The sequence below is a fragment of the Anopheles cruzii genome, chromosome X (genome assembly GCF_943734635.1).
Source record: "Anopheles cruzii chromosome X, idAnoCruzAS_RS32_06, whole genome shotgun sequence".
NCBI lineage: Eukaryota > Metazoa > Arthropoda > Insecta > Diptera > Culicidae > Anopheles > Anopheles cruzii.
Window position 1 is genome coordinate 896,176 of NC_069143.1, and position 19,017 is coordinate 915,192.

Genomic DNA, 19,017 nt, shown 5'->3' on the forward strand with positions numbered 1-19,017 from the left:
AAGTTCCCGTACAAACATACGCAGGTACAGGGAATCATTGTGGTGTGCGAATGGCACCTGTTTCGATGCGAATGCGAACTCGGCACACACGAGCGAGCGCGTCCATTATTCGCGCGTGCTGACGAAGGCCAAGAAAAGTTATTGGTTGATCCTGTCCAACTACTTACTGCCTCTCTCGGGTTGGCTGGGTAAATCGAAATCGAGTGGCTTCCCGGACCTAGCGGACCAAGTGACTTGAAACTTCCGAGTCGGGTCGTGTCTCCACTCCGAGACTGATCACACATTCGGTAATGCCGGGCGAGATCTCGATGTGTGTGGGTGTGTGCGTGCGTGTGTGAGTGTTGTTTAATGCCGGTGCGAATTCTAATGAGAGTGACTAGGGCGGCTGTGCTGTGCCGTCGTCAATTGTTCCGATGCCGGAACGGAATAATTAGACGATTATGCTTTGCTTTAAACTACGCCACGGGCGCCAGATGGCACTTGTTGGAATGGTCGGACTGCAAAGATGATGATGCTGGCGATGATGATGTTGGGCCATGGGCGCCAAGTGTCGCTGTGATGAGATTAGTGCACTCATCAGATTAGTGCAACTCATCGCCATCACCATCACCATCGCCATCATCCTCCACAGCACAGTTGGTGGAGGTGCCTGGTCCTTCTGGCGGCGTGCGTCTTCGGTATGCGGTTCACCCGATACCAAGCGCATCACTGCGTGGCGGAAACGCGGAAACAGGCAACGGGGATGATGCGTTCCCATCCCCGGACTCACAGCACCAACCGACACTTCAACCTATGCCCTACGCTTTATTTATTTATGTACTTTTTGATTTATTACAGGGTGTCCATGCAAGCGCTCTTTTTTCATTTTGTTATAAAACAGGAACGGCTGAATATTTTTCGATGCTTAAACTTTTATTTGAAAGGTAGATTCTTAAGTTTTGTCTACCACAATTGGTTTGGCAGTAGCCCATTCGGTCGACCTATTTTTGAGTACATTTTCGATTGTATCTGGTCCTATTTCGACAATAGCATCTTGAATTTGGGTATTGAGGTTGTCAATAGTTACTCATTTGTTCGTGTAATATGAATATCGATTGTGGCCGTCGCTGTATGGCACGTAGCGACGTCCTGTTGAAACCAAATGCCGTCCAAGTTCTCAGCTTCAATTTCGCCGTAGAACCAATAAGCCAAAATCCGCACCAAACAGTCACTCGTTGTGGGTGCATTGGCTTCTCTTGCACGATATGTGGCTTTTCTGAACCACAATACTGCTTATAAACATAGCCACCGAGGTGGAAATGAGCTTCAATGAAATGTGCTTTTGACGAATGATTTGACGACCTACCACTTTGGAAATAAATTTTTCTTATTTCTCAATTTTCTGCAACCGAAACTGTATATTATACATAAATTCTAAGAATCTACCTTTCAAATAAATGTTTAAGCATCAAAAAATATACAACCGTTTCTGTTTTATAGCCAAATGAAAAAAGAGCGCTTGCTTGGACACCCTGTAGTTATATAAGCTAGTCTAAAACGTCATCCATTATTTTCACGATAGATGCCTTTAGTGATCGATATCTCGTGAAGTATCGATCGTACAGTTTTAAGTTTTGGCTCATTTTAAAGCTGATACTTTACACTTAAAGAAATGCTTACATTGTTTTTTGTTTGTTCCATTCGTTTGTGAGTTACAGGGTGTTAACAATGGAGGTGAACGGAGAGAAAATTCGGTACTTTCTACAGTTTTTGTCCGAAAAAGGCGAAAATTTAAGCTAGGCCGCTGAAGTTTTGCATGGTGTTTACGGTGCCGATATTCTAACACTTAGTAGCGAAAAATTTTGGTTTCGTTTACCCGTTTCAGTTATTTTTTATGTTAAAGCCTAGGCTGACACGTTATCGAAAATGTCGATAAAATCACAGAAATAATCAAAGTGGATCGGCATGTTAATAGTCAGAGCATCGGCCAGGAGCTAAAGATCAATAATCGAACAGCTTTAAGCCATTTGCGCAAAGCTGGATTCACAAAGAAGCTCGATGTTTGCGCGCTACCCTATTTACACCATAAAACATGATGCCTCGAATTTCCATCTGCGCCATTTTAGCCAAATGGAATGAAATCGAACCATTTCTTAAACGGATGGGTATTGGGGTTAAGGAATGTGATACATACGACAATACTGTGTGAAAACGATCATGGTTTAAACCTGGCGAAGCAGCTTAACCGGTGGCCAAACCAGGACTCACGGCCACGAAGGTTCTACTGGGTGGGACTTGAAAGGAACCGTTTACTATAAATTGTTTCCGTTTGGCTTAACATCTAACATCTAACATCCGTAAATTCAGATCTCAAGAACTGCACCATTCGAAGCTAGCGATTGGCCAAAAATCGCCAGAATCGGCCAACAGAAAAGGTGTTTTGTTCCATCAGGACAACGAAATGTTACGCACATCTTTAGTAACTCGCCAGAAAGTCCGGGAGCTTGGTTGGGAAGTTTTAATGCATCCACCGTATTGTCTGGACCTTGCACCAAGCGATTGATACCTTTTACGTGCACTACAAATTTTCCTTAGTGAAGAAAAATTGAGATCAAGAAAGGATTGCGAAAAAGGATTGCTCGAGTTTTTCGCCAATAACGACCAAGACTTTTATGAGATAGGCGTTCTAAAGCAAATCTTAAAAAAGGCGTTCTAATCTTTAAAAAGGCTACACAATTTCCTAACAAAACCTAACAATATTTGGCGTAAATCGGACAGTTAAAAGTATCTTAAATAATGTTTTGAAGTACACGCAAAAATAATGGTCATCCATTATTTTTTTAGACTAGCTTATATGATATTTTGTTTTTTATTTTTTTATTTATTTATTTATTGTATTGTGCCGTACTCTCACTTAAGAATGAGAAAAAAGACACAGTGAGTGTATCGTTTGTTCGTGGTTATGTAACTGTAACTGATTTGGATCCTTGGGGCCACCGACAATGCTTGGATCCCGATGGATTCCGGAGTCATAGTTGTTGGAGGTTTTTTTCTTCTTTCGATGTCCTTCTCTTTGAGCCCCCGTGGATCCAAGAAGCAGCGTGGTTCAGAAACTCTGTCAACCTTTTCACCCAAAACGGATACAACCGCCAGCATCCGGGCAGGATCGGTCAGAATGCAGTGCGGGAGCAGCTTTGGACGGTGAGATTTGTTACAGGGCGTCGGTAGGCGGCCGGCTATCCGTCCGGCTATCCGGCCGGTCCCTTTCCACCATCGCCTAAGCCCACAGCTGCCGGTCCGCAAATCCCCACTAATGGAGTTTGAATGCCGTTTGCCACCGCCACCGGCAGGCCCGGCTGATGGTGAACGCACGCGACCAGCACGGGGCCAAAAATTAAAACGAGAAACTTTTAACTCCCTCCGGGCGCTGTCGCTGACACTTGAGCCCTCGGTCTGTTCTTCATCCGTGCCGGCCCCGGCCCCGGCGATGGTATTTGACGGACTCCGAGTCGGGTGCTAGGTATGCAGATCCAAGGTCCGCATACCGCCAGCACTCGAAGCACCCGCTGCCGGGACGGGCGCGTCAACTTCATTATCGAATTCCCGAGCCCGAGAGCGACCCAAGTGGCGGTAGTTGTGCTTCCTATTCTGGCGGCCCTGGCTGCTTTTAATCAATCTTCATTACACACAGCGGCGAAAAGTTTAATGGCATCCGGCGGAGAACAGGGACCGCTGTCTTCCGGTCGGCTCTCGGGCCCAACCGACCGGTGAGGTGATGCGAGGTAATTACAAACGGCCTACAAGTTTGACAGCCAGCGCTGTGGGTGCTGTGGGAAACTATTGGTGGTGGAGTATCCTTTGACGAGAGGCTGTCCGCGAAGAAGCTGGCGTAAAGTCCCGGAAGGCGCGCGTTGGCACGCGAGTTGCCCCCAACCCGGTCAGCAAACGCAATCCACGTGCGGCACCAGCGCAAAAGACACGCCAGCCGTTGATGGGCCCAGCCGAAGGCATGGCGGGGCAAGCAATTTGGCGAGCATTGAAATTGGCCCGAGCGAAAGGCTGGGGTGGGCTGGGCTCTGATGAGATGAGGCCGAAAATGGGGCGGAAAATTCATCATCCTGATTTGATTTGAGCCGGACGTGTGCCGTGCGTAGGCTGCTGCGACTATACGGCGACGGGCAGGTCTCCATCTGCTCGACTGCCTCGATTTCCAAATCACTGCGCGAGGAGGGTGCTGGTGCTGTTGGCTGTTGCGGGGGATGTTGTTACGGCCGCAGCGCAGCATCCAGCCAGCACGGGTGAGCCGAAAACTGGTGACCGGCAAAGGATTGAATCTAATTAGACACGAGAGCGCCAGAGCGTGTAGTGTGTGGTTAGTGTCGGCGAGGTCCGTGAGGTCCTGCCCGTCCACGGTTTCCTTGCTGGCAGGGCACCTGTCAGAAAAAGGGTCGGCCTGTCGGACGGTTGGAACGTGTGACTTTTACTGACCTTCGCTGGCAGGGGATAGTTTTTCTTTTCAGCGGGGGATTCAGCAAGCGAGCGATGGGCTAATATCCAGTGAGTCATGTGGATACTTTGATTTTTTTTCTTCCTAATTTAACCCAATCTAGGTTCGCCATGTGTACGCTGTCCTTGCTTAGCCTTGGTGCCAGCTTACAGGTGTACAGCAGCACTCGAAGGTTGAGCTTCGAATCGAATGGTTTATTGGTGCAATGGATTTTTGTTTGAGGGTTTGAGTACTGTGCTCAGGGGGGGGCTCAACGTAAACAGCGTGGTCAGCGGGCATTGCAAAATTTCATCAGCCTATTGATCCGCGAAAAATGGTGAAATGCTTCAACAGGGGGTTTCGATTCGATCCTGTCCCGGCACACACACACACACTCGCGAACAAATTGAAAAGCACGTGACGAACGAAAGAGGAGAGCCTACTCGAAGGGATTGAATAATTAATGGAACATGAATATTTCTTGCCGCGTCGCTGGGCGCCCCAATCATCATTATCATCGGCGAGCTGTAATCCTTTTTTCCCTCTCCCTGTCTCTCGTTTTAGTACCCCCCACCCCTCCTCTCTCTCTCTCCTTCTCTCTCTCTCTGACACAGTGCACTAAGGCATTTCGGTCGCCGCAGAAACCGCGGATCTAGCCGATCCTAGGCCTGTGTGGTGCGTGCCCTCTTACTGGATGTCTTACTTTTCACTTCTTCACAAGCAGCTTTCCCGGTAGGCAAACAACAACAGCCGAACGCAACATAATTGCCTGTGGCCGTTAAGCAGCGGCCGTTTTGCGTCACACGTCACACTGAAAGAGTGTGGCTGTCTGTTGGAATGCTTAGTCGGGAATGTTGGCTGATGATATCTCGTCCGGCCGCCCGGCGTGACTTGGGGCATTATCCGGGCATTAGCTGAGGGCTCGCGGGCAAGCATCCTAAGTCCTCCGCGAATCCGAACTCTACCCAGCACACACACACACACACACATCAAAGGCCAGTTCGATTCGCATAAACCGTGGTCCCGCGGGGTTGAGTAGCTCCGGCGCGGCTCGGTTTCGACTCGATGACGGCCGATGGTGCTGACAGCCCCATTGATGCACCCAACCACACAACACACACGCAAAAAAGGCACGCATCCTTCGCATCCTTTCCTGCCCCCAGCCACAGCGAGGCTTTGACGTGCGGGACCGAGCGTGTGTGGGAGTGAGAGCGCGAGGGCTCAGGGATTCGCGCTCAGGTAGGGTTTTCCGCGGCGAACCTGGGCGGGTGGATGGAAACGCTGAATTGCTATTAAAATTGTAATTAATCAGCGAGAGGTGCGCACGCCCCTGTGTGTGTGTGTGTGCACCTCGTCTGTACGTCGCCATGGTGCGCTGCAGCGCCACCACAACAAATGAAACCGCTCGATACCAGGTTCGGGTCGCGCCGGGGTTTCAATCACGGCGCCCCGGCGAGGAGCGCAGGAGTGCATATGGGATCCCTCCCCCGACAGCATCCATCCAACTTACCGTAATCGTCGTCGTCGGAGCAAGCCATCGCCTGCAACCGGGGTAGCGTCGAGCCGGAGTCGAGCTCGAGGTCGGCCACGGAGCAGGAGTCCGTGTGGTTCCGGTTCACGTCAGCAGCAACAACGTTACTCGGCGGGTCTTCGAGCCCCTCGCAGTTGACCGAGTTGAAGACCCCGACCGAGATGATGCGGTGGGCCAGCTGTAACCCTCCCGACTGGTGGTACTGCTCGGCGTTGTTGTAGTCGTCACACTGGTTGTTGTTGGCGCTGTTGTTGGAGATGGAGTCGCAGGCGAAGCTGCTGCCGGGCGTGATCAGGTAGCCGTCGTTGCCGTTGCCCTCGCCGTCGCCACAGTACCGATCGCAGTTGGTGTCCGGCGTGGTCGTCCCGTCCAGGTCGATCAGCTGAGCGACCGGCGCTGGCACGTAGTCGGTACGAGGCGCCTGAGCATCGTCCGACTCGCTGCTCAGCCGTCCGTACGCTTTGCGCGGCGGACGCGAGTGGCTCCTGTCTGGATGAACGTTTGACGAAAGTCAGGCAATCGTAATAAATATGACGCAGTCAGAAGCAGAGCCCATCCTATTCTTTCCCCCCGGGGGTCCCGGGTGCGCCCTCCAGGACCACGCTCTTCCCTGCGAACCGTGCGCGGCATCAAAGCCTTTTTCCCAGATTGCGCTTTTCCAAGTGCCACAGGCGCCCGAGATTGCTTCCAATTTAATCCCAAAGAAGCAGAGCACACAAACAAATTCGAGCAAAGAATTCTCGCCAACCAGAGGGCTGGGCTGTGTCGGCGAAACGTCGGCCCTGAGGCCCGGAAAAGGAAAGTGTTTCTCGCTGCGGAGTAACCACCCACCCTACCCACCTGGGGGACCTGCGTGAGCCGCAAAGTCTCAGGTGTGTTGCATAATGGTGGTTGATTTTTCCACCAGCCTTACGACCAGCGACAATGGTATTCTCGCGCTTGCACGGTGAACCATTTCAGTGGCTGGTGCGCTCTGCGGTTTGCGGTTTTTGTTTCTTATCCCTTTTTTATCCTGTCATCGGTCCGGTCCGGGCTTGTAGCGACGTCGCGGAAATCTTCCTCGGCGGATGGGGCTGCGGCAGGCAACGTCGCAGGAGAAAACCTTTGTCCCACCGAGACACGGAGGAAAGTGCCAAAAGTGCCGCCGATAAGAAGGCGTAGGCGAGTGGCAGAAGTAACAACAAGTACTAAATGGGGCACTTTGCTCATGATTATTGTTCGCCACGTAGTTGGATGGAAAAGTCGTGCGGACGGTGGGTCGATTGGGCCGAGATGCTTGAAGTAGCTTGAAGGTTAGCTATCTGATCTCGCTCTTAGCACACTTTAAGTGTGTGTGTGTGTGTGTGTGTGTGTGTGTGTGTGTGTGTGTGTGTGCGGCCATGTGCGGGTGTGGTTGTTGGGAAGGCCAACGGGCAAAGGATAAGGGTAACTCATAACTCGCACGTTCTTGAAGGCTCTATCTCTGTCATCAAGGAATCTCGCCCCTCGTTATCGCGGCCCACCATCCCCCTTCCCCCCTCCCTCCGTTTCTTCCAGAGGCCCGTGATGCGTTTGTGCATGCTGGACCCTCGAGTTCTCATCATTACCCTCTCACCTCGGTAGATGCCTCCAATGCCTGCCTGTTTCACCATCAGTTTCACTTTCACTATCCGGAACTCGAGAACGTGTCCTGGAACGTCCCGCGGGACGGGCTGAGCTTTTGCCCTTTCTTTTCGCCCATGATGACCGCCCTGCGCTTCTCTCTCTCTCTCTCCTTCTCTATTTTCCTTCCTCTTTGGGTGTCTTTTTTCCTGTTGATGATGCGAATCTCTAATCCCTAGGACTTTCGGAAACTGCTGCCTCGACTGCCGGCTATCGATTAGGAGTCGTTCGCGATCACCTAGGCAACCTAGGAACACACACACACATGCCTCGGCCCCTCGGGCTCCCAGCCCGCATTCCAGTAGCGCCCCATAATCGATTTCCGGCTATCAAATCACGCTTCACGCCTCGACGCGCCATCCCATCAATCAGCCATCGGCATCGGCCTTCCGGAGTTCGCATTCCTTCGTCGGCCCCCGGGGCTCTCATTTCCTTATCTATCTGATTCTAGCGACTGGAGTCAAGGATCGGCTGGTTGCCGACCACCGTCACCAGCCGGCGGTGAGTCGCCAGGTTCAGGCCTCGGGTGCCTCCTGGCGGCACCCGAGGATCGCTTTCGGAAAGACGCTAGCGGGCGCAATAAAGCACTCGTAAGTGGATCGCAAGCGCAAGCGGAACCTGAGTCAGGTATGGGTCTTCTTTCAAGGGCCTTGGCTGCCAATAATTTGGCCCGAGAGCTCTTCAAGCGGCCGAAATGAGAAACGTGCTCAATAACCGCCGCCTACCCGGTAAACACTTCTTCCGGCCGGCTGCTGTGGGCGGCTGGATGTCGTTGTCGTCGTCGTCCACATGGCTGCCATGGCTTGAGAAACCTTTCTACCAGGTCTCGGATCTTCCAATACGAATTTGGCCGTTGCGAAAGCTTCATCCCGTCGCAAAGCAGTGTCATGTAAAGCGGTATGCGGTCAAGTGCAACACGTGTATCGGTGCAGCGCAAAGGCACGGCCGCCAGGAAAAATGGGTCCATAATTATCTCCCCGTCCCTCAGCCGGGTCAGAAGGGCTCAGTTCAGGGCGCAAACGATGGAAAATATCATAACTTTTCCGTGGGCCGGACTTTCAGGACATAAATGAATAAATGAATAACTAAACAGCCGTATCAGCGAAGAAATAAACATTCAAACGAACAACTGGCAACCGCCCCACTTCGCTTCCGCTTCTCCCTGGATGCTCCCGCTGGATGTCTTGGATAAGGATTGTTCGTCCGCCCGCCGTTTGTTTGCCGTTCGGATTTAGCCCGCACCACAGGATACTAATCCCGGCAAAGTTCCGGCCAGAAACAGAGAGAGAGAGAGAGAGAGAGAGGGGGGGAGGACTGTGGACAGAGGCCTAATGGAGCCGGTTTCGATGAAGTGAGACGCACACCCGTAATGGACGGTTAAGCCCTACGTAAGACCCTATCGATAATGCCGGTCGACGTAGCCCCCCCTAATATCCCGCCGTTCCCCTCTCTCTCCGATGCTCACCTGAGTTGCTGCTGTAGGTCGACCCCGTTTTGTTGGCGCGCTGGTTGCCGTTGATGCTGTTGAAAAGGTTGGCGGCTCCGGTGCGCCACAGAACCCAGTTGGGCAAAGTTGGTTCATGGCTTGGCTATAGACATTTGATGGTCGTGTTAACGAAAGAATTGACCGAACGGTAAGTTTATCCAGCTTTGAATGAACGTAGTCTCTAACGACGCAGAAAAAACTTTTAACGGTTAATCCTTTCCCCTCTTTGTTTCCCACGTATTACGAGTTGCTACAAAAAAGTATTGATTTTTGCGACGAAATAAAAACCAACCAGAGAACGCTGTCCCTCCCGACTTTGCATAACTAATCAAATGTCCTAACTCATATACTCGCCAATGATTTTTTACGGATACAGTTAAGCTGTTGCCAAACAAATCGACGATGCCGGTCGACGTAGCCCCCCCTAATATCCCGCCGTTCCCCTCTCTCTCCGATGCTCACCTGAGTTGCTGCTGTAGGTCGACCCCGTTTTGTTGGCGCGCTGGTTGCCGTTGATGCTGTTGAAAAGGTTGGCGGCTCCGGTGCGCCACAGAACCCAGAACATCGTGTGCCGGCTGCTGCGTGTTTGAAACTTTCTTCACTGCCGGCGCTCGATGCAAGTAATGCAAGGCGAAACTTGTTGTTTTGGGCTGAACGCTCTCCACTTCAAGGCCAGAAAGTCCGTCCGTCCGGGTTTGGTCGGGTGGTTGATGGACGGCTACTGCTTGCTTGCAGGAGGATGCAATCCCCGCAACGGGGCAGCAGTTTACGGTTTCCACGGCAACAGAGGCGGTGTTGTGTTGCTTGCTCAACCGGCGCCCTGCGTGTGCACCGCGAAGCCCGACGCCCGAAGCCCTTTTTTGTTAGGGTAAGTACATCCACTCACTGTTCGGGAGCTTTGATGTGGGAGGAACACTTTTTTGTTTTGTGCAATCGTTTCACGCACGACACGACACGAAATATTGTTTCACCCAACATGCACGCACGCACGCACGCACGTTTGATTGATGGTTGCTGAAGCGTGACCGGGACTGGGAGGCGAAGAGCACGCACGCACGACAGGACTCGTGGGCCTTCGGTATCCGACGGTCGTCGTCGTCCTTGCCGTCCGCTGCCGTCAGCTGTTAAAAGTTGACTGAGCGGTAAAGGACGAAAGCCTGTGCTTTCACCAACGCCAACACGAACGAACGAACGAAAGCTCCCATCGTGCCGTGCCGATGAACGCCGCCAGGGTTCGACGCACAGTGGAAACACTAGTTTTGAGCCGATCTGGCCACATACAGGGTGTTTCATCACGACCCATACTATTGAAATGGTAAATAACTCAGCTATTTTTCAGTCGATTTTAACAAATCAGTCAAACTCTGAAACGTCAAATCTATGCCGTCTTAGCCATGAACCAATTTACAGTCAAACAGCGGGCTGAAATTGTAGCGATGTACTTTCTTCTGACTTCTTTCTGTGGGGCTATTTGAAGAGTAAAGGTTATGCCAGCCAACCGAAGACCGCTGATACACTGACAGCTAACATCACATCGGAAATTGTTTCTATTACGTTGTCAATTACGGAAATGTTGGTAAACACGATGCAAAATGCCCAAAAAACGGCCGCTTTTTGTGTGTCTGATGGAGGCGGTCTTTTGATCGATATTGTATTCTGAGTGAATTGTTAATAAACGGCATTCTGTACTCCAGGTAAATCTTGTTCTTTTGTGCAAATCGACTGACAAATAGCGGAGTTATTGAACATTTAAATAGCCGAGGGTCGTGATGGAACACCCTGTACTGCTTCGTTCGTGCACTTCAAAATATGCTTTTAATTATCAGAAAAATTACTAGAAATGTTTTACTACGCTGACCATAGTTTCAAGTTCCGTGTGCATCCGAATGGACCGTTCGAAAAGTGGGGACTAAATCATGAGAATTAGCGCACATCACTGTTCCGTCGGTCTGGCCCGAGACGACGACGATTGCCGAACGCATCGTTCGGTAACCGAGCGCAATGCGGTTCAGAAGCTTCGCGCGATGGCCACTCACGTGGCGTCCGCATTCGCGGAAAATCTGCGAGTGAGCGCCGCGGTGGTCGAGAGTAAACGCGTGCGTGTGACGTGAGCCACTTTGGGCGAAACGGCGGTCATAAACCAACTTCGAAAAGTGACCAATCCGATTTGTTGGCCCTCTGCGTTGCCCAGATTCCGAGAATTCTTCTGTCAGAGTTGATAAAAGAGTGATAAAAATTACTCCTTAAAACCAACTTTTATCAGCTACTTTAACGCGACGTTAGCCTGGGAGACCGGATAATGCAAAATATGCTTTTAATTATCAGAAAAATTACTAGAAATGTTTTACTACGCTGACCATAGTTTCAAGTTCCGTGTGCATCCGAATGGACCGTTCGAAAAGTGGGGACTAAATCATGAGAATTAGCGCACATCACTGTTCCGTCGGTCTGACCCGAGACGACGACGATTGCCGAACGCATCGTTCGGTAACCGAGCGCAATGCGGTTTAGAAGCTTCGCGCGATGGCCACTCACGTGGCGTCCGCATTCGCGGAAAATCTGCGAGTGAGCGCCGCGGTGGTCGAGAGTAAACGCGTGCGTGTGACGTGAGCCACTTTGGGCGAAGGGGCGGTCATAAACCAACTTCGAAAAGTGACCAATCCGATTTTTGGCCCTCTGCGTTGCCCAGAATCCGAGAATTCTTCTGTCAGAGTTCAAAAGAGTGATAAAAATTACTCCTTAAAACCAACTTTTATCAGCTACTTTAACGCGACGTTAGCCTGGGAGACCGGATAATGGAGAACAGTCCGTGCACAACCGAACGCTGCACGAGCAATAAACGCGAACGAACAACGAATGCTGATCCACACAAATGTATTAATAAGTGTATTTATTATGCGCATGGTAACGGAATGGTAACAGTTCAATTCGTTTCGAAATGTTCATATACGCGGCAGCAAAAATATAAATGTATTCAAAGCAACGGTCTGAGCCGAGGTTAGAGTTCAAGGGGTTAAGGAACATCCCGGTGACGTCGGAGCTTGGAGCGGGTGTCCTCCGAGGAACCAATGCGAAGAAATGAAAAACGAGGATGACGATGAAATGGTTGGCACCACCGGATAGTGTAGCCTCAGGAGTTAATTAGATATGCGATATGCTGTGATCTGCACTGATCAAGTCCGTTCTGCAAAAAAACATAAAACCAAAGAAAAAAGAAAGCTCGTTGCAGGCATCATACTCTCTCCTCTCTACACCCCCGTGTACCATACCTGATCATGTTCGTGCAGTCCTTATAGGTATGGCTCCATGATGGATTCGATCGGCGTCGGAACGGGCAACTCCTCCTCAGCTACCGTTGGCTGGCGCAGCTCGCCAGTGTCCGGCTCAACGCCAGTGTCCGGCTCAACGCCGCCACCGCCGCCACCGCCGCCACCAAGATCCTGCATCTCCATTATGTCATCCAGCGCGAAGAGTGCAGGGCGGGGGTACATGATGTCACAGACAAATACCAGCACCTGCCACAAGCCGATAGCGAGCGAGAAGCCAAGCATCCAGTACAAATAGCTGTGCTTAAACGCGGACGGCTTCGGCTTCGGCCGGAAACAACCCGGACGGACACCGTTCCACTCGGTCGGCATGCCGAGCTCGAACGGCCGCCCGTTGACCATTACATTGCGCAGGCAGCCACTGAAGCCCTTCGTCATCGGCTCGTAGGTCCAATTGTGCATCCGGGTGAGATGCTTTGCGTCCTTCGCCGTACCGCCCAGCTGCAGCGGATCGTCTTGGTTCAGAAAACCGGGATTGAGGTGCCCTTCGACGCGGTAAGAAAGTGCTAGGCCCGACATCATAGAGCACAGGGTGTTAACTCTCATCTCCAGCTGACGCTTCTCGAACACTAGCTCCACTGTAAACGGTATGCCAGGCTGCGGGGCATAAGCGCGACAGTTCCGGCTATCCAGGTGAAAGGTGTTCCCTTTACCGTAGTCGACAACTAGCACCACCACACCCCCGCGCAACTCCAGCGCCACAAAGTCCTGCGTAGGGAAGCTGCCATCGAACTCGTACGGCCCTACGTATAATATAAGCCCGGTGTCCTTCTCGGCGGCCACCTCCAGGCGGATGCGCGTGCTGTTGGACTGCGCGATCGGCAGGTACACGGCGAACCCGGTGCCGTCGAATCCGAGGCTCATTAAAGCGCAGCGCGGCCCGTCGAATCCTTCGGGGCAGGAACATTCGCCGGTCGGCAACGTGGTGCCCCCGTTCAAACACACGTTCTGCGGGGCCGCCGGCGCCCAGACGTGGGCCAGGAAACACAAAAACACTACCACGGTGAAACGGTTCGCCATTTCAGATTCAGAACAGATTCCGTGTTGCTCCCTCAAGAATTCGCAGACAAATGAAGCCGATCTTCAAAGCGAGACGAAGCCGAAGCCCAGGACAGACGCTCGTCCGCGTGTCCAACACACGACGCCCAATACTAACGCACATGGTGACTCACGATCGGCCCTTTTGTCACGAGTGGCGACGTTGCCACCGTTTTGCCCTTTCTCCCGTCGTCTGCGAACTTCTTTTGTTGCGCCAGAAGTCTGGGCTGGCGCACATCTCTCGCGCCCGCGCTTCTTCTCAGTGGCCCTACGCTTCCAAACTCCGTTGCTCTCCTCTCTCTTTCTAGCGCGTTCGTTGCTTCAGCAAAAGTTTCTCTCGCTCTGCCGAAAATTAGTGCGCAGACAACTCGGGCTCGGGCTCGCTCGCGCCGTCGTTCGCAGATTTTTTCGTGATGCTTCCCGCTTCCCGAGGATCTCGTTCTCGCTACGAGGGTTGCGAGCGTCGCGAACATCCCGCGGGGAATTCAGAGATTGAAGCGGGTGCCCTCCGAGGAACCAATGCAAAGAAATGAAAATCCAGGATGACGATGAAATCGTTGGCACCGTCGGATAGTGTAGCCTCAAAAGTTGCTGTCATCTGCGCTGATCAAGTCCGTTCTGCAAAAAACATAAAACAAAAAAAGGAAGCACGTTGCAGGCATCGTACTCTCTCCTCTCCGCACCCCCGTGTAGCGTACCTGATCATGTTCGTGCAGTCCTCATGGGTATGGTTCCATGGTGGCTTCGATCGACGTCGGGTCGGGCATCTCCTCCTCAGCTACCGTTGGCTGGCGCAGCTCGACGGCGTCCGACTCACCACCACCAATTTCCAGCATCTCAATTGCATCGTCCTGCCCCCAAACTTGCTGTATCTGCATGGCCTCGTTCTGCTCGTGAGGAATCCTGCTTTAACTGGAATCAGCTCAGCGTTATGAAGGACAACTTTGGTTGATTCAGATGAAGTTTTGAATTGTCGTCAATTTGACTTCTCGCCGTTCAAGCATACCATAAAAATATTACCCGATGCATATTTAGCCGGGAAAAGCTAAACAATAAGTAGAGCAGTCAGTCTCGATCTATCGCTGAAATCGCGCCATTATCCCTGCTCATTAACAACGAACGTCCAGTGGAGCGGATAGATAAAATGTGTTTGATGCAAACTCAATTTGATTGTTTAAAAAAAGTGCCCAAGCCCGTTTCTTGAAAGAGAAAAGTAGGAACAATTTTTTCCATTCTTTGCCTTCGACTGAATACGATCGTAGAACATAGCATCTAACTATCAAGACGGCATGGTGCTGTAAATTTGAATTTTTCCTTATTTTTTTTATCTCTAGAAGACCGGACCGGGTCGTATTTTTTTCGCGTTCGTTACTTTCGCTCAATTTCAATCGTTCCAAAAATCGCTCCAAAAATTAGTGCGCTGACGAATCGAGCCAGACGCGCCTTCGTTCTCGCCAAAGTTCGGTGATCTCTCATTTCTGCTTGCTTCGCTCGCTCTCTCGCTCACCTCGCTGTTTCATTCAACATAAACACACACGTGGCGTGTTTGGAGGTATTCAAGGCTACGCGGTACGTTGTCGGTAGTGTACGGTCCTCTGGTGTGAGATTTTGTTATTTAAGATTTTTCGCCACAATCTTCACGAACACTTTTACAAAAATTGTGGGTTGAGGTGCTGCCAACATTCCAGGAACAAGACGAAAGGTTACTGTACTTTGGAATAAGGTCAGCGTTATGTACGGCAACTGTGGCTTATTCATTGCAGTTGCACTGAAGTCGGACGTAGTTTTGAAATGTTCTCAATTTATTTTCTCGCCATCAAGCGTACCATAAATATACAACTAAATGCATATTTAGCATCGAGCTTAAATATATTTTTATATAGCTAAAATATGTTCAAAATATATTTATTACCGTATATAGACCGTGCAATTAATGTCTTCTCGAAGAATGGTCCGTTCAGGGGCGTTCAAAAGTAGTGAATCAAAATTAGCCAAGAAGCTAGGCGATCATGCTGATCGCCATTTGCGCGGTATCTATTTACGGATCAGCGTGAGCGTCGCTTTCGTGAATCAACCAATCAACCAACCCAGAGCAGACAGGTTCCCACTACAAACCATTAGCACTAGGCCTACTAAAGTGGATCTTTGTGGGGTAGAAGGCGGAGTTTATGTTGGAGCCATCTGTTATTCCGCAGGAGCTCTAGCTCTCATGATTGATCACCCTTTTCGGACGCCCATTCTGGCGCAAACGAAAATTACCAGACATCATTTTTATATAGCTAAAATATGTTCAAAATATATTTATTACCGTATATGGACCGTGCAATTAATGTCTTCTCGAAGAATGGTCCGTCCAGAGGCACCCAAAAGTAGTGAATCAAAAATAGCCAAGAAGCTAGGCGATCATGCTGATCGCCATTTGCGCGGCATCTATTTACGGATCAGCGTGAGCGTTGCTTTCGTGAATCAACCAATGAATGACCCAGAGCAGACAGGTTCCCACTACAAACCATTAGCACTAGGCCTACTAAAGTGGATCTTTGTGGGGTAGAAGGCGGAGTTTATGTTGGAGCCATCTGTTATTCCGCAGGAGCTCTAGCTCTCATGATTGATCACCCTTATCGGACGCCCATTCCGGCGCAAACGAAAATTACCAGACATCATTCGAAACATTAAAAGTATAATGAAACATTTATATTAATTACAAATAAAAGCAGGTTTTGGTGGTTAGTATCTTTTCTTGATTAGCATCTAAGTCTAAAAAATAAAGAATTTTTACTTATACAAGTCCAGCAATGTCAATTTATTTACAACACATGCAATACAATAATTATTGATCCCATTGACATCACAGGAGCGCTTTGTAGACGATGTTGACGATGTTCCGATTTGTCGCAACATATAATTCCTAGAGTTATGTTGGCTTACGCGCCTAGAACTGCTGCAATTTGGTATCTGAAAACATAGAACATCGAAATCAATTTAGCTCCTTGTGGTTTTGAGCAAAATTGGTTCATGGCTTGGCTATAGACATTTGAAACAAATGGCGATGGTCGTGTTAACAAAAGAATTGACCGAACGGCAAAAGTTTATCCAGCTTTGAATGAACGTAGTCTCTAACGACACAGAAAAAACTTTTAACGGTTAATCCTTTCCCCTCTTTGTTTCCCACGTATTACGAGTTGCTACAAAAAAGTATTGATTTCAACGAAATAAAAACCAACCAGAGAACGCTGTCCCTCCCGACTTTGCATAACTAATCAAATGTCCTAACTCATATACTCGCCAATGATTTTTTACGGATACAGTTAAGCTGTTGCCAAACAAATCGACGATGCCGGTCGACGTAGCCCCCCCTAATATCCCGCCGTTCCCCTCTCTCTCCGATGCTCACCTGAGTTGCTGCTGTAGGTCGACCCCGTTTTGTTGGCGCGCTGGTTGCCGTTGATGCTGTTGAAAAGGTTGGCGGCTCCGGTGCGCCACAGAACCCAGAACATCGTGTGCCGGCTGCTGCGTGTTTGAAACTTTCTTCACTGCCGGCGCTCGATGCAAGTAATGCAAGGCGAAACTTGTTGTTTTGGGCTGAACGCTCTCCACTTCAAGGCCAGAAAGTCCGTCCGTCCGGGTTTGGTCGGGTGGTTGATGGACGGCTACTGCTTGCTTGCAGGAGGATGCAATCCCCGCAACGGGGCAGCAGTTTACGGTTTCCACGGCAACAGAGGCGGTGTTGTGTTGCTTGCTCAACCGGCGCCCTGCGTGTGCACCGCGAAGCCCGACGCCCGAAGCCCTTTTTTGTTAGGGTAAGTACATCCACTCACTGTTCGGGAGCTTTGATGTGGGAGGAACACTTTTTTGTTTTGTGCAATCGTTTCACGCACGACACGACACGAAAACTGTTTTATTAAAGTTAGAATGCAGTTCTCTTTCGCTTCCGTTCGTAACGACCGACGGGTTACTCGCCCATTTTTTCAATTTCATTTCAAATTCATAACAGTATTAAATAGACTAATTAGGTGAAAAAGAAACACCTGGCTGGCTACTCTACCTAGTATGCCGATTTTACAGCAAGCTGTTTCATACATTGAGCCACTATTTCTGGAAAAACATCAATGTTCTTCTTTAAGCAACATCCAACGCAGGCACTTTACGTTTGATCCGCACTTCGTCTTCCTTTCGGTCTTTCAATGTCTTTTGGCATTTTTTGTTTTACTTTCTCTAAATGTACAGTCTCGGTTCGTGAAAAAGGACACCACCGAAAAAGAAACGAGTAAAAAATCGTGGTCGATTCCCTATAGAAGAAACCGTTAACACTGCACACTAGCTACCTACGCACCACTCTTCTTGATTTTGATTGGAGTGAATCAAAATCGAACAAAGAAAATGAATTGCTTCAAATGTATTATATATAAGAGCGTAAGAGACAAAATTAGTAAACGATAGCAAAGAAGAATTGTGCTTGTCCATTACTCATATCAATTTCTTCACACAATGATTTGTGCGACTTTTCTCTTTCTCTCTCTTTCTCTCTCTCGCTCTCTCTCTCTCTCTCTCTCTTTCTCTCTCTCGCTCTCTCTCTCACGTGTTCTTTCCTTCGCACACTCTCCGTATTCTTTTGATTTCAGAAATATTCCAGGAAAAATAGTTCTTAATACTTTAACTTGCAAAGTAAATATCCATTAATAGCAATTCATTTCTTTGTTTCCATTCACTTCCTTTTCTACGTGAAATGCTTAAACATAAACCAAAAATACAATAAAAAGAGAAAACCAAACGAATTCAACGTTGCAATGAAATTTTAAAGGGGCATAGCAGTTTCTAATCATTCGGTGTAACATGTCCTGACATTGCTTCTTCTTGAAAAAGCAGCATTTGCAGCAGCAACAGCTCGAAAAAATGTACCCCGTACTACACTTTACCTTCAGATACTACCTTCGCTTGCTTACCTGCTTTTATAAAGAGCTAGTACTTTTGTGAATTCATAAGCTGGAACTTAAAGCAGGTGCAATGAAAATTTTACTTGCAAAAACGAGAAGCGAGCTGAGTGCAAAAAAACATGGTGAGCAGTGGATAAGAGCACCTTTTGCACATCGTACACAACATCGCACTAATAAATAGTCTCTAACTCTAGCGCTGTTCTATTCTCACGTCTTTTCACAAGAGAATTATAGAAGAAACTTTTGGCAGGGATCACATACTTGTGGCTTTTAAGTACTGCAAACACTAAGAGAACAACATACTTCGCTATACTATATGTCCCATGTGTGCAACTTCTTGTTTGTGGGAAAGGCTTTCTACTTAGGATTTGGTCTCACTACCTCTCGCTTGTTATGGCAACTTAAGCGGTGCTGAACACGAATTTAAACAAATGATCATATCACTGCCACGCGCCGCGGTGATGGCCACTGTTGTTCTGCTGCTCGGACGATAGTCCCTTACGGCTCACTTTGGGTTTAGTGGGAGCATCGGGAAACTGCGCATGGGGTACGATATTCGTTGTCGGGCTGCCGCCACTACCCACGTAAAGTGCCAA

At 49.5% G+C, this 19,017-nt stretch overlaps 2 protein-coding genes across 2 annotated transcripts in view; both read right to left on the minus strand.

Annotated features, from left to right (window-relative positions):
• Nucleotides 1-9,688, minus strand: part of LOC128273687 (uncharacterized) — an 11,925-nt gene extending 2,237 nt beyond the window's left edge. Inside the window, exons 1-2 of the mRNA XM_053011749.1 lie at nt 9,586-9,688; nt 5,976-6,485 (exon numbers count right to left, since the gene is read on the minus strand). Coding sequence (XP_052867709.1) covers nt 5,976-6,485; nt 9,586-9,688 — 613 coding nt within the window. The remainder of the gene's footprint in view (nt 1-5,975; nt 6,486-9,585) is intronic.
• A 9,173-nt stretch (nt 9,689-18,861) lies between these two features.
• Nucleotides 18,862-19,017, minus strand: part of LOC128273943 (death-associated protein kinase related-like) — a 3,815-nt gene continuing 3,659 nt past the window's right edge. Inside the window, exon 5 of the mRNA XM_053012052.1 lies at nt 18,862-18,997. Coding sequence (XP_052868012.1) covers nt 18,862-18,997 — 136 coding nt within the window. The remainder of the gene's footprint in view (nt 18,998-19,017) is intronic.